The sequence below is a fragment of the Tiliqua scincoides genome, chromosome 5 (assembly GCF_035046505.1).
Source record: "Tiliqua scincoides isolate rTilSci1 chromosome 5, rTilSci1.hap2, whole genome shotgun sequence".
NCBI classification, from domain to species: Eukaryota; Metazoa; Chordata; class Lepidosauria; order Squamata; family Scincidae; genus Tiliqua; species Tiliqua scincoides.
The window spans coordinates 80,545,155-80,557,298 of record NC_089825.1 but is presented as its reverse complement, the minus strand read 5'-3'; the positions used below and the strand labels follow the sequence as shown (position 1 = coordinate 80,557,298).

Genomic DNA, 12,144 nt, shown 5'->3' with positions numbered 1-12,144 from the left:
GTGGGGCATGTGCTGCATCCTGCAGTTGGGGGACAGTCAAGGAGGCCTCCTCACCGTAGGGCAATGTTTGTTCCCTTACCTTGGAGTTGCGTTGCCCTTATGTCAGTGCTGGAAAGTTGGTTAGGATTGCGGCAGTAAACTCTGCAGCTGTGCTGGCTGAATGTGCATGGCAGCCCTATGCGACTGCTCTCTTCTCCCTCCATAATATCAGTTCTTCTGACTGCTGATCCTTCTCCCCAATGCTCCATCAACTTGTATTGCAACCCAAGCTTGGCCGGTACATAGGTCTGGGGGGTGGGCGGCCAGAGAAGAGGCAGGAGGGAGGCATTTCAGGCTGCTCTGTTCTATGCCACCTTGTCACAGGAGGTGACGAGATATGACACAGATCCGAGCTGACCCATTGGGACTGCTGCGGTTCTCCCCAGGGTAAAGAGAAAAGTTTCCCCTTGCCCCTGGCTGAACCACAGTCTGCAAGAATTTTCTACTGTCTGTGTAAGACTGAAACATACTGCTAAACATTATACCGTTTCTAGAAAACATCTTTTAAAATCAGATTTAGTCTAGGAGTTCTGCACACATCATTTCCACATTTGTATCTCAGAAGGCCCAAGCATTTCTGGAAATGTTTCAGGTAATAAACTGTGGAGGTTAACTTTCTATTAGAGCTGCTGAACAGGAACTGTCCTAAGCATTTCTGGAATAGCATAATCTTCAGTCACCCAATGTTTGAATTCTGTTCCTGGCTGCCCCTTTATCTGGAATGTCCTAAGACTGAAAATATTTTCACCATTCATAGGCCATAACAGTTGGGATGCAATTCTAAACACAGGTGTAAGCCCCATTGAAAAGAGTGGGACATTTTTCCAGGTAAATGTGCACAAGGATTGTTTCTTTAGTCTTGTGATTGTGCAAGATGCACCTCTTATGACAAAAAAGAATCCTAAGGAACACAGCCCAGAGGAGGCATATAAATCTTGCATCTTGAGGGTGGTAAGACTGAGAAAGACCCCCCCCCCAACTGGGACATCAAAGAGTCAAGTGTCAATGTGCCCAAAGAGTATCATCTCAGACAGTGGCCAGAAAATATAGCAAGCTGTCCACAACAACAGTGATAGGAGGTTTGGCAGGCAGAGCTTCAAAGCATGCTTCTCCACACTGGAGAAAGCCCTCTTATCCACCCTGAGCCTCTTACTGATGTTTGTCATGTCACATCTAGCCATGTCACATCTAGCCTTCCAACCCAGAAGTAACTGGCAATGATGTCATCACCAGTTACTTCCGGTGGTACTCTGAATAGGTATGTGAAGTGGTAATGTGAAGGTCAAACTCTAAGAAACATTGGTTTAATATGCATGTGGTCTACAGGTACACCCACTGGCCCATTCCTCATATGAGGCTGTTAACCCATTACTACTCTTCTGTTTTAGATTACTACACTATGTATGTGCCCGGTTCTGATCCAGACGTCTGTACAAAAGTTGGAACAAAGGTCAAACTGCAAGAAATCACAACAAAGGATGTACTGTGCCAACATAGCCATCTAACTCAGACATCTGTAACTTGTGGAGCCAGTGTAATTTAATTTTTGGTCCATAATGAGAGGGATGATAAAGCTATTACCAGCTACCAAATTTAGAGGGTTATTTGTCCAAACCAGGCAAGTGACTGTCATACAGATACACTTGATACCACTGGTTCAGTTTTAATTTGATTGAGAAGTTACATTTTTAATGATACAGTTCTTGCAGAACTACAAACCCTACTTACCACATATATCGGAAAGTTCAGAAGAGGGAGAAAGAAGTGCATATGCAGAAACCTGCTAATGCCCCAGAAAAATGGGGTACAAAGTGAGTATTTTAGGCACAGAAAACTTTGACCATGCATTTGTGCCAGTATGAACATATGTTCTTTAAAGTGTTGACACTACATCCATTTTGAAACCAGTAAGGTTCTTTGCTTCTGCAACTATTCTAGGAAGACAAATTCCAAACTTTTAACAGAAACATTTAAATATTCAAACTGCTTACTATTTGTAGCTATTAGATTGGCTATTAGTGGTACATCATAGTATGGCGGGTGATTCTTGGCATCACTGCCATAAGGACCAGATGGCACTGCCCTGCATGGCCCAACCCCACTGAAAATGGAGATACTTAGAAGATTGTGTAACTAAGAGGCAAGATGTGGAAATGCATCTGCCTTGGCCCTTCAAAAAAAATGCAGAGTGAAGCTCTACCTGTGGAGCAAGCCACTCACTCCTGAGCACAACCACTGTATTTGGTAACAATGGTGGTACCTGCAAAAGGTAGTACTTGCAAATAAAAAAGGCTGAAAAGCCTCGTATTAAATTCTTGTACTCAAATTGAACAAGCAGGCTAAATTTTATTAGTCTTTAACCATTAAAACTGACTGATGGTGAACACTTTCATTTGCTCATCTTAACACTTGCTCCCATTTGAATTCATTCTTCTTGCCCACATGATCTAAATCAGTGACACAAATGAAATGGCAGATGGATTCTCCTCAGGGGAAAAACACCTTAATTGCACAACAAAATAGCAAGAGCCAGAGAATCTAAATTCTCCCTTCTGTTGTGGAACATGATGTTGGAACACATCCATGAGCAATTCTGACCAAGAACATGCACCAGGGAAAACAGTAATAGAGAAATAAATGTTTATTGAAATCAGGTTTAGTTACAGAACTTTAGTACAGCATGTATTGAACTGCAAATATTTTAAATGAACTTTAGGGGCATCCTCAGCTTCAAGAGAACTCTACCTGAATGGAAAGTCTGCATTTCAGTCCATGAGGCCAATGTTGCCCTGTTTCTTGAGCTGCAGACATAGGCAAATTGGGGTTGGTGTGGGACAAGAACATGTGCTACCTCAAAAGTTCCCTGATTCACAAGGAATTCTAAGGACTACCAACTGACTTTTAGATTCATATTACCTTACTTAGAGTTCAGGGAAAGAAAAGAGCTATATTAAGCAAACTGCCATTTTTACCTGGGATGGCTTGGACACAGGTGTCCCACAATTAGACAGGAGAGTGAAAATAAGATTTATGTGCATACCACCAGCTTGTCCCATCCTACTTTATAGACATTACTCCAAGATGGTAGATACTCAAACCAGTGATAATCTCCACTGTCTGCTGAAAACAACCCATTGCATATACTTGTATCTTGCTTCTGTAACTTCTACTACAACAGAAGACGGTCATTAGTAAAAAAATCAGCAGAAATTACCTAAACAAAATTATGTTAACATCCCTGCTCGCTTCATTGCATAAAGGTAAGCTTCACTGAAACACACAGAAACATGAGACAGAAGTTTAAATCGAGTTAAAGGGAAGATGATGTGTATAATTATGTAACCTACAGACAGTATTGCTCCAGTAACAATGCCTGCTTAGGCATCATAAAGAAGCCTATTTTATTTCACAAATATCATGAAGAGGAAGGCAGTGTGAAACATACATTCCATCACAGTAAAGGATCAGTACAACTTTAAAAAGAAGGAATAATAATCTCCCAAGTCTCTTGGAAGTTGGCACGCTTCTGTCCTGCCACTCCTCAAGCACAATTACGTTACCTTGAGGACATTTAAATTGCTGGAAATAACAGGACTAGCAGCCAATTCTAGCACATTTACCCAGATGTAAGTCCCACTGATTTCAGTGGAACTTTCAACATTGTTGAGAAATGCAGACTAGGGGCTGTCAATCTTCTCCAGTAGGAACACCACTTAGATTTCAGTTTGGTGACAACAGAACAGTGCAATTCAATACTATTTTTACCAACTGCTCAAGGAGTGGCGTGACTAAATAGAGGCAAGACTTTTACATGCATCACAAGAGCTGTGCTTATTCAGGGGCTAAGAGGCACTCAAAACAGAAGAGCAGGTTAGTAGCCTGACAAAGTTCTAGAGTTTACATTAAGAAATCCCAATATTTGACACTGCACATGGTACAACAGGATCACTCTCTAGTGTGCTTTTAACTCTGCATGCAAACTGAAATCTCCAAGCAAGGCATATAAACACCTGTATACTATAGGTGATTGGCATTCACAAACAACATCCAAGGTGACTTAGGATTTACTCTGAGCAAGCAAAGCTTACTAGCCAGACTGAACAGTTGTACAAATACATTACCAACACAGTCAATATATTTATTAATTTAATGGGTACTGCCAACCATTTTGCACTGCAAGCCAGATATAGCTGTCATGAAATACCAAAATTTGTGCTGCATTTCAACTACAGAGATAAAGGAGCTAAATTTGCACCATAAACTTAAACTACTGTAAGCACCATGGTTCCTCCCAAAGGGACCTTACTAATCCTGATGCTCCAAAAAGATCTAACAGAGAACATTTAGCTATCTCAGAAAAATTACAATCCCCAGTTATACTAGTTTTCTGCATATAATTACCCATAATTGTTATCATGTAACGATCTCTTAGCACCTCTACTATGAGTTTGTGAAGGGCTGTTCAGAGCCATACCATTTTAAAATGTCAGCCTGAACTCTAAAACTTTACTTTAAAACTTTACTTTAAATCTGAACTTTAAAACAGATTAATGCCAGCCTTCTGAAGGATCCAATTTAAAATGTTTTAACCTATAAAATGACTGGCTGGCATATACAATATATCATGAAGGCAGGCAAATGAGCATTTCTGGTTTGTTAAATGTCTGGGGGTTCTTTTCTTTGGCAAGGCTGCATTAGTCTAATCTTTTTAGCAAGACAGTTATTTAATGCACACTAGTTTCTAAACCAAAACATATCTTGCAAAGGGTAGTATTAGGGGGACAAATGAAACTCAAGAAAACCTGTGCACATCCATGCAGTTGAAACACTTACCCCAATGTCTGAGACATGAAATGGGCTTCTTGCTAAACTGGAAAACAAGAATGGTCAGTCCTTAAGGTAACATTTATCTTTAAAAATTATCTTTGACAAAAGCTTTTCAAAGTTTAAGACACAACTGTTTGCTGTTCAAACACCATCACTGCAATTAGCTTTCATAGGAATATTGACCAATGCGGACCTCACAAACTGATTTCCCCTCTCAGTGCTCCTGTGAGGTAGCATATAAACCTGAACCAGTAAAAGAAGAGGGGCACAGGGCAACAAAGAAAGCAGGAAGAATATAATCTATTTAAGGAACCAGCATTCTTTTACAGAATGCTCTTTCACAGGTGAGAAGGGCTTTTCTTCTGAGTAGTCTAATTGCACTGAACAGCTCATTCTTAATAATCCCGTATTTCCCTTTGACATTATCACTACCACATCTTTAGCTTCTGCTCAACTTTACACAAAGTTAAAATACCATAACAAAAAGGGAAGAGAAGGATAACTAGCCCCAGCAAGTCTCACTACACAAAATAACTGGCTTATATAGGCAATAACAACCTACTGCAACCAACAGCAGCAGCAGAGCAAATGCTGCCAAGGCGTACAAGGACACTCCAAAGGGCAGGGAGAAAGAGGTGGCAAAGAAAAAATATAACCTGATTTTTTTAAAAAACTGCCTTGGACAACCAATCAATGACAGTAACTGTCATTGACAATAATTTCAGACTCATTCTAAAGGACAGAATTCACAAGCATTAATTTTTTAACTTAGGTTAGTGTAAAGAATTCATGAAATTCTTTGCCATGCAGTTATGTGTCAAAGGAAAAGTTATGTGAAGTCCAAAATGTTGAACACTCCTCAAGTTAGGTGAAAAAGTATACATGTTAACCTATTCTGCATCATCTATAAATTCACCTTGCTTTCGTAAAAGGGAAGAAAAGCAACAGAGAACTACCAGTGTCAAAAGAAATTTGTTCTATGACAACACACTTTATTTGCTGCCAAAATATAATTAAGACATTGGAGAAACTGGGTCCCTGTCAAACTACAATCAAAAGGCAACAGTTCCATTGCACCCAATCTCAAGTACTCAACATGGATAGGTCAAGGAATGGTGTTATCATGAAGGCAAAGAGATTTGATTGTCAAAGGCAGGTTGGAAGGAGGTTTCTTTATTCTTTTTTTAACCAGACGCACTCCATTACTTGTCTACACACATGCATGCACGTGCGCGCACACGCACGCACGCACGCACGCACGCACGCACACACACACACACACACACACACACGGAGTTCATTCAGCTTCTCCCTGCATTGATGAACCCCTAATTCCTCCAAATTATGAATTTGGGTCTGTAGTCTCAATCTTTTTGGTCTTTTCACTCATTCCTTTAAGGCCACAATCCTGAACCATTTATAGAATTTATTGAAATCAAAAGGACTATTCCAAGATAGAAGGGAACACCAGCAAAACTGTAGCGAAGCTTTAAAATGAAAATAAACTTTGTGATATAGGACTGAAAATAATCCAACTGTTAAAATCTTATTTTCATTAATATTGAAATATTCATGTGAAATATTCATGAAATTTCATTAATATTCTAATACTTCTACATAAATACAGCTATCAAATATTTATAAGCATAGGAACGTTTTGAAGTTCTTAGAAAGATTGTGCTTTACTTATATTGTTTAACTATTGCACATGGCTCCAAGTTTGAATTAAGAATTAAGCAGATTCTGCAACAACTACAGATATAAGTTCAAAGAAAATAACTTTGCAAAAAGCAAAAACTGATAACATTTCAAGATTTGCTTTTCAAGGTGTTATAAGATTTATCAAGTTAGCAATATTTTAAAATAAGTAAAAACTTAAACTTCACAGAGCCTGTATAAATGCTTAAAAAGGTGAAACAGGCCCCAATCCACACGGAAATTTTTACACATTTGACTGGAATAAATGGGTCTTGTACAGCAGCTCCTGGGAAAGAGGACAAACTGTGCACTTTATGGACATATTTACAGATTGCCAGTGCAATTCTTTTGCTGGTGCTCTATTTGCATCTCATCTGGGATAAAACTAAAGGCTCTAGGGATTTTATAACCGTATGTAATCATATTATGATACACAAGATCTATTTCTCCTGGGGTGCTGGCAATCCTAACAAACTGTCAAGGTGACTTAAGCTAGATTTCCTTCAACAGCCCTCAGTGCTTAAGTGCAGCAGTTTAGGTTACCGTTGGGGGACCACGCTGAGCATAGCAACACAGACAGGGCTCTCTCAAACTTCATTTATTCAAGTTAGCACTCTATCTGAGACCGTGGCATCCTCCGCAAACTTAACGAATGACGGTGTATCTCCTGCATTTGCCGGATACGGTCCTTCTGCCACATAAGGTTCTGTGGCATTGGGTATCTCTGGGTGCCGTGCAAGGATCGGAAGGGGATTCTCACGTGACAGGCAGTTGCACGACAGCGAGGCTGGGGCATGGGAGGAAGCAGCAGCCAGCGCTTCCTCTCAGCACAGTAACGGTAAGCCTCTTTCCTGTACTGTTTGTCTATGTCATCACTGTTCTTCCACCCGCCAATGATGAAAACATCATCTTTGTAATAGCAGACAGCTGCCCCTTCAATGCTAAGAACCTCTGGTGGTAAACTTTCCAGAATGTCATCAGACACCTGTTCAGAGATCTTCCGCTTAACTTCTTCATGGTCCAGTGGGTAGCTTCTGGGACAACATGAAGCTGTATGATAGAAGTTGGTGTTTGCCACAGCCATCTGAAAGGAGCAGTAGTTGTCAAGGAGCGGCAGAGACTCAGAATCCTGCCACTGTCTTGCATCTACATCATATCGGATGATTACAGACCTTAAGCCATCTTCGCTATCCCCATCAAATAGCGTGCGGGCAGCCATGTAAACAAACCTGTCATCTACAGTGATCACTTTGACATCCCTAAGTATCTTTGGTGCCGACTCCAAGTTGTGCCACTTGTCTTGATCGGGATGGTAGACAGCTACATCTTTAAAGCCAGAGATAAAATTTCCGTGTCCTCCAATGCTGTACAGGTTTCCTTTTACCTCAGTGAGGCCAAAAGAATGCTTCCTGGTTATCATATTGCAAACCTGCTCCCAGACATTTCGATTTGGATTGTACTTTTCCACAGTCTTTGCAAAACCAGGCTCCATAGAACCTGCTACGTAAACATAGGATTCTGTCACAACAACAGCATGTCCATCAAGGTGATTGTGTATATGTGGCAAATTCACCCACCTATCCTCATCAATGAAATAGCCCACACACTCACTCAAGTAATCGCCTCCCTCAGATACACCACCGATAACCATGATAACATCCATGTTTTGCCCAAAGCGAGGCAGTAATGGTATGGAAGAAGTGACATTTGCCGGTTGGAGGGCACCCAAATGCAAATTCTCAGCCCTGATAGCGTGACTTTCCACTGCATCTGATACAAGTCTAAGGCAAGCTTCATCACTGTATACAAGCCTTTCAGATTTCACATGCCGAGTCAGATACGTGGGTTTCATCTGAGACAGCCGGAGAAGTTTAAAGAGCTCGCCAAAGTACTTCTCTCTTTCATCAGGATTTCTCTGAACCCACTTTAAGACCATCTCAAAGAGAACTTCTTCCGAGTCCACTGTGATTTCCAGGTCTGAAAGCCAGTCCCTGATAAGATGGAATGGCAAAGTATAGAACTCTTCATCTTGAATGACTTTGTAGAAGTTTCTCCTGATCATGTCAGCAGCTTTCAAAGCCAGCTGGTTCAAAGAGTACATGTGAGCCAAGCTATGGATGGCTACAGAGTTAGAGAGGTTCAACTTCTTCTTGAGAAACTCTCCACAGAATGCTTTCAGACGCAACAATAAAAATCTGGAAAACAAAAGGAACATGAGTGTGAAACAACATCCTCTCTTATTACAGACAACTTGTACCCTGCTTATAAACATAATATAAACCCTGCTAATAGCCAACATTACAGTTTCTCATATCTACATTATAATGCTTCAACTTTCTGATGCACAACACAGCAAGCAGCACAAAGCTGTGATTCAATTCACAAACTATACCTGTGGGATAAAGGTTTTCATGACAAGTGCAGCACTGCCCGGTACAATCCACCAAACTAGTCCATCTCACCCTTTTTTCAATTTTGTACAAAGAGGCCCCCGTATCCTTGGATCAGGTTTGCGTGTACATCACATCCAGAGGGTCCTCTGAGCCCAGCATAAAAAACTGCTACTTCTGGTTTATCTGTGAAACCAGAAGTAATGTTTTTAATGCCTTATAAGCCATTACAAGGTCCAGGGAAGCTGGGAAACCCTCCAGACTTTTTTCACTGCTGGGCTGAGAGAACCCCCCAGAGGTGAATTCACTAGTACCTGTGATTTCAGTTAACCATGGGCAGATACCAGGGGGATGTGCTTATATGGTTCCTCATTCCCTTCAGCCCCCATTTGAGCACATAAAGCTGTTTTATCCAATCAAACCACGTCTTTGTAGCAAAAGCTTTCTAATGACTCAGGCAGAGATATTTCAAGTGAAATACCAGAGATTGTATTCAAAATTGTAAGAATGCAATCATGTGCTCCACCAGGTCCTAGCCTCTCAGTAACTCCTACTGGGAAAACAGCTTCTCCACTGACAACCCACCCATACATTTTTTTAACTCTTTAATCCAACTGGGCCCAGGTACACCCCCCCAAGTAGGGGAGCGGGCTATCCCCCACCAAATACAAGCATAACTCCATCATCTCTCTGCACTATGTGCAAGACCCTGGCTACACACCACTGCACTACGATAAACAGCCAATTGAAAGCTGATGAGGCCTCATTGGCACATGCACAAGTTTGAGGCGTGAACCTCGAAAAGTGAAGTGAGACCACTTATGAATGCTCCCCTACATAAATCACTCCCTGCAAGTGGAAAACAAAAGGTCATATGCCAGACACTAGGCTGAAGCACTGCAATGCCAGTTTCTGGTGTGCAGGCAGGGTGGATAGAGTGGGTGAGCCAGGAGTGAATCTCTACAGCAGGGGTGCCCAAACCCCAGCCCTGGGGCCACTTGCGGCCCTTGAGGCCTCTCAATGCGGCCCTCAAGGAGCCCCCAGTCTCCAATGAGTCTCTGGCCCTCCAGAGATTTGTTGGAGCCCACACTGGCCCGACGTAACTGCTCTCAGCGTGAGGGCTACTGTTTGACCACTAGCATGATCTGTGGGATGAGGGCTCCCTCCACTGCTTATTGTTTCATGTCTGTGATGCAGTAGCAGCAGGAAAGGAAAGGCCAGCCTTGCTTTGTGCAAGGCCTTTTATAGGCCTTGAGCTATTGCAAGACCTTCATTCACTCATATAAATTCATCTTTAATACATTCCTTTATGTAAATACATGTAAATTTATTCAAGTTTTAAATGTAAATTAATTCTTTTTTTCTCCTGCCCCCCATACAGTGTTAGAGAGACTATGTGGACCTCCTGCCAAAAAATTTGAACACTCCTGCTCTACAGGGATGTGTGGTGGGTGGGTGGGGGATCCTTTGGGAAGCACCATGGGAGGCACAGAGCACGTGGGTGGTGGGTGCTCGGGTGCTTCCCAAAGGACCCCACTGGGGAGGCTCTGCCCCCACCCACCACACATCCCTGAGTCCCTAGCGAGGAGTGTGAGGTGCAGACGGTGGAGGCTGGAGCGCCCAGGGAGGAGGCAGCCCCGCTCTCAGCCTCACCTGTCAGCCAGCTCCAGGACCTCGTGGACGTTGCCGGGGCTGACCCGGACGCGGCCCGTGTACATGAAGCTGATGACGGCCTCCACCGTCTCTGGGTCGGGCCCAGCCTCGGAGCTCCACTTGCGCAGCTCCACGCGGCCCGAGCGGGACTCAGCGAAGTCTCCTGAGAGCAGAGGCGAGAAGTACTCGGTGGCGGCCGCCAGAACCGAGCGGTGCGCGCGAAATTCGCGCAGCGGGGGGTCGGGCCGGGGGGCGCGCGCGCCGCCCACCTCCTCCTCCTCGCCACCGCCGCCGAAGGCCAGCGTGACGTCACAGAAGAGGCCCACCCGCCGCTGCTCGTTCTGCCGGCAGGCCAGCTCCGAGCAGTGGGCCACGCACGAGAACACCTCCGAGTCGGGCTCCCCGTCCAGCCCGGCCTCGCCCTCCAGGCCTGGGTCGCCGCTCTCCGGGCCGCCGTTCCCCCCGCTATCCGCATCGCCGCCAGCCGCCGCCATCTTGGCCTTCCCTCGACCAACGGTCGGACCAGTCTCGTTGCCCTGCGGCCACGCCCAAGGCACGTCATCGACGTAACCACGGAGATATTGACGACTAGAGACGACACCTCCGGTAGCCACTACACTTCCGTAGACGACACTTCCGGTAGTCACTATATACACACTTCCGGTCACACGGTCTAATGCCGTCTACAGCCCTCAGGACAGAGAACAGCATAGAGTTAAAAAATACCTAGACTCACAATTCCAGTTTTTGTGGGCTCATTACGGGCTTTCCTGGGAGAAGTGATAGGATCTGCTCCCATAATGGGGATAAATCTAGGGCTTTAGCATAAAACGTGATTTGGAAGCAGCACCTTCTCCCAACCCAAATAAAGGTAGAGGGGAAAATGCGACCTCGGGTTTCATGGGAGAAATTAACCAATCCTGTACATGTCTGCGCAGGACTAAGCTCCATTATAGTCAATGGGGCTTGCTCCCAGGTAAGTGTGGATGGGATTGCATCCCAAAACTAAAAAGAATGCAAAAACATGCAAAACACCAACACCAAAAAAATATTCTGAGAAAGTGAGCCCTGGACTCTCATGGAACTCTGGACTTCTGCAGAAGTAGAACCCACATTCCAGTCCTTGCTCCAGGTGAAGAAGGGTATTCTGGGGAAACAGCCCCATCTGCTGCATTCCAAGCAGTTTTCACAAACTAGTGCAAAAGCTGAAAAAACCGACACAGCCGAAATCCCACCTATTCAGGGCAATGTACCATGTCTCTCCCCCATTGGGAACCTGCACTGCCCACCAGCTCTGTACCCTGTATTTTCAGCTCTGTATTTTCAATGGCAGCTGAGCAAGGTGCTACCCACCTGAAATTGGCTCATAACTGAGAAACACTGGCCTAGGTAATGGTATAGTGTCAAAAAGTTCTTTTATATCTGGATCATTCCCCTTACAAGTGCCTTGCTGCCCTAATGTAGATGCCTTCAGCCACAAAGTCAGCTTTCTCCTATTCAGTTCTTTTGTGATCTTAATAGTAGTTTGGACAGTGAA

The 12,144-nt window shown here is 43.7% G+C and overlaps 1 protein-coding gene across 2 annotated transcripts; it reads right to left on the bottom strand.

Moving 5' to 3' along the window:
• Positions 1-2,665: 2,665 nt before the first annotated feature.
• KLHL11 (kelch like family member 11) lies at positions 2,666-11,155 on the bottom strand. Of its 2 annotated transcripts, XR_010794484.1 has the most exons (3): positions 10,608-11,155; positions 7,108-8,759; positions 2,666-4,909 (listed from the first exon to the last, which is right to left on the bottom strand). XR_010794484.1 is itself a non-coding variant. In XM_066626846.1 (2 exons), exons 1-2 carry the CDS (start codon positions 11,099-11,101, stop codon positions 7,172-7,174), a joined length of 2,082 nt encoding a protein of 693 aa, XP_066482943.1. In that variant the 5' UTR covers positions 11,102-11,155; the 3' UTR covers positions 6,497-7,171. The 2 variants fall into 2 exon arrangements, 1 of the variants encoding a protein (XP_066482943.1); XM_066626846.1 differs by lacking the exon at positions 2,666-4,909 and having other exon boundaries at positions 6,497-8,759.
• Positions 11,156-12,144: the final 989 nt, after the last annotated feature.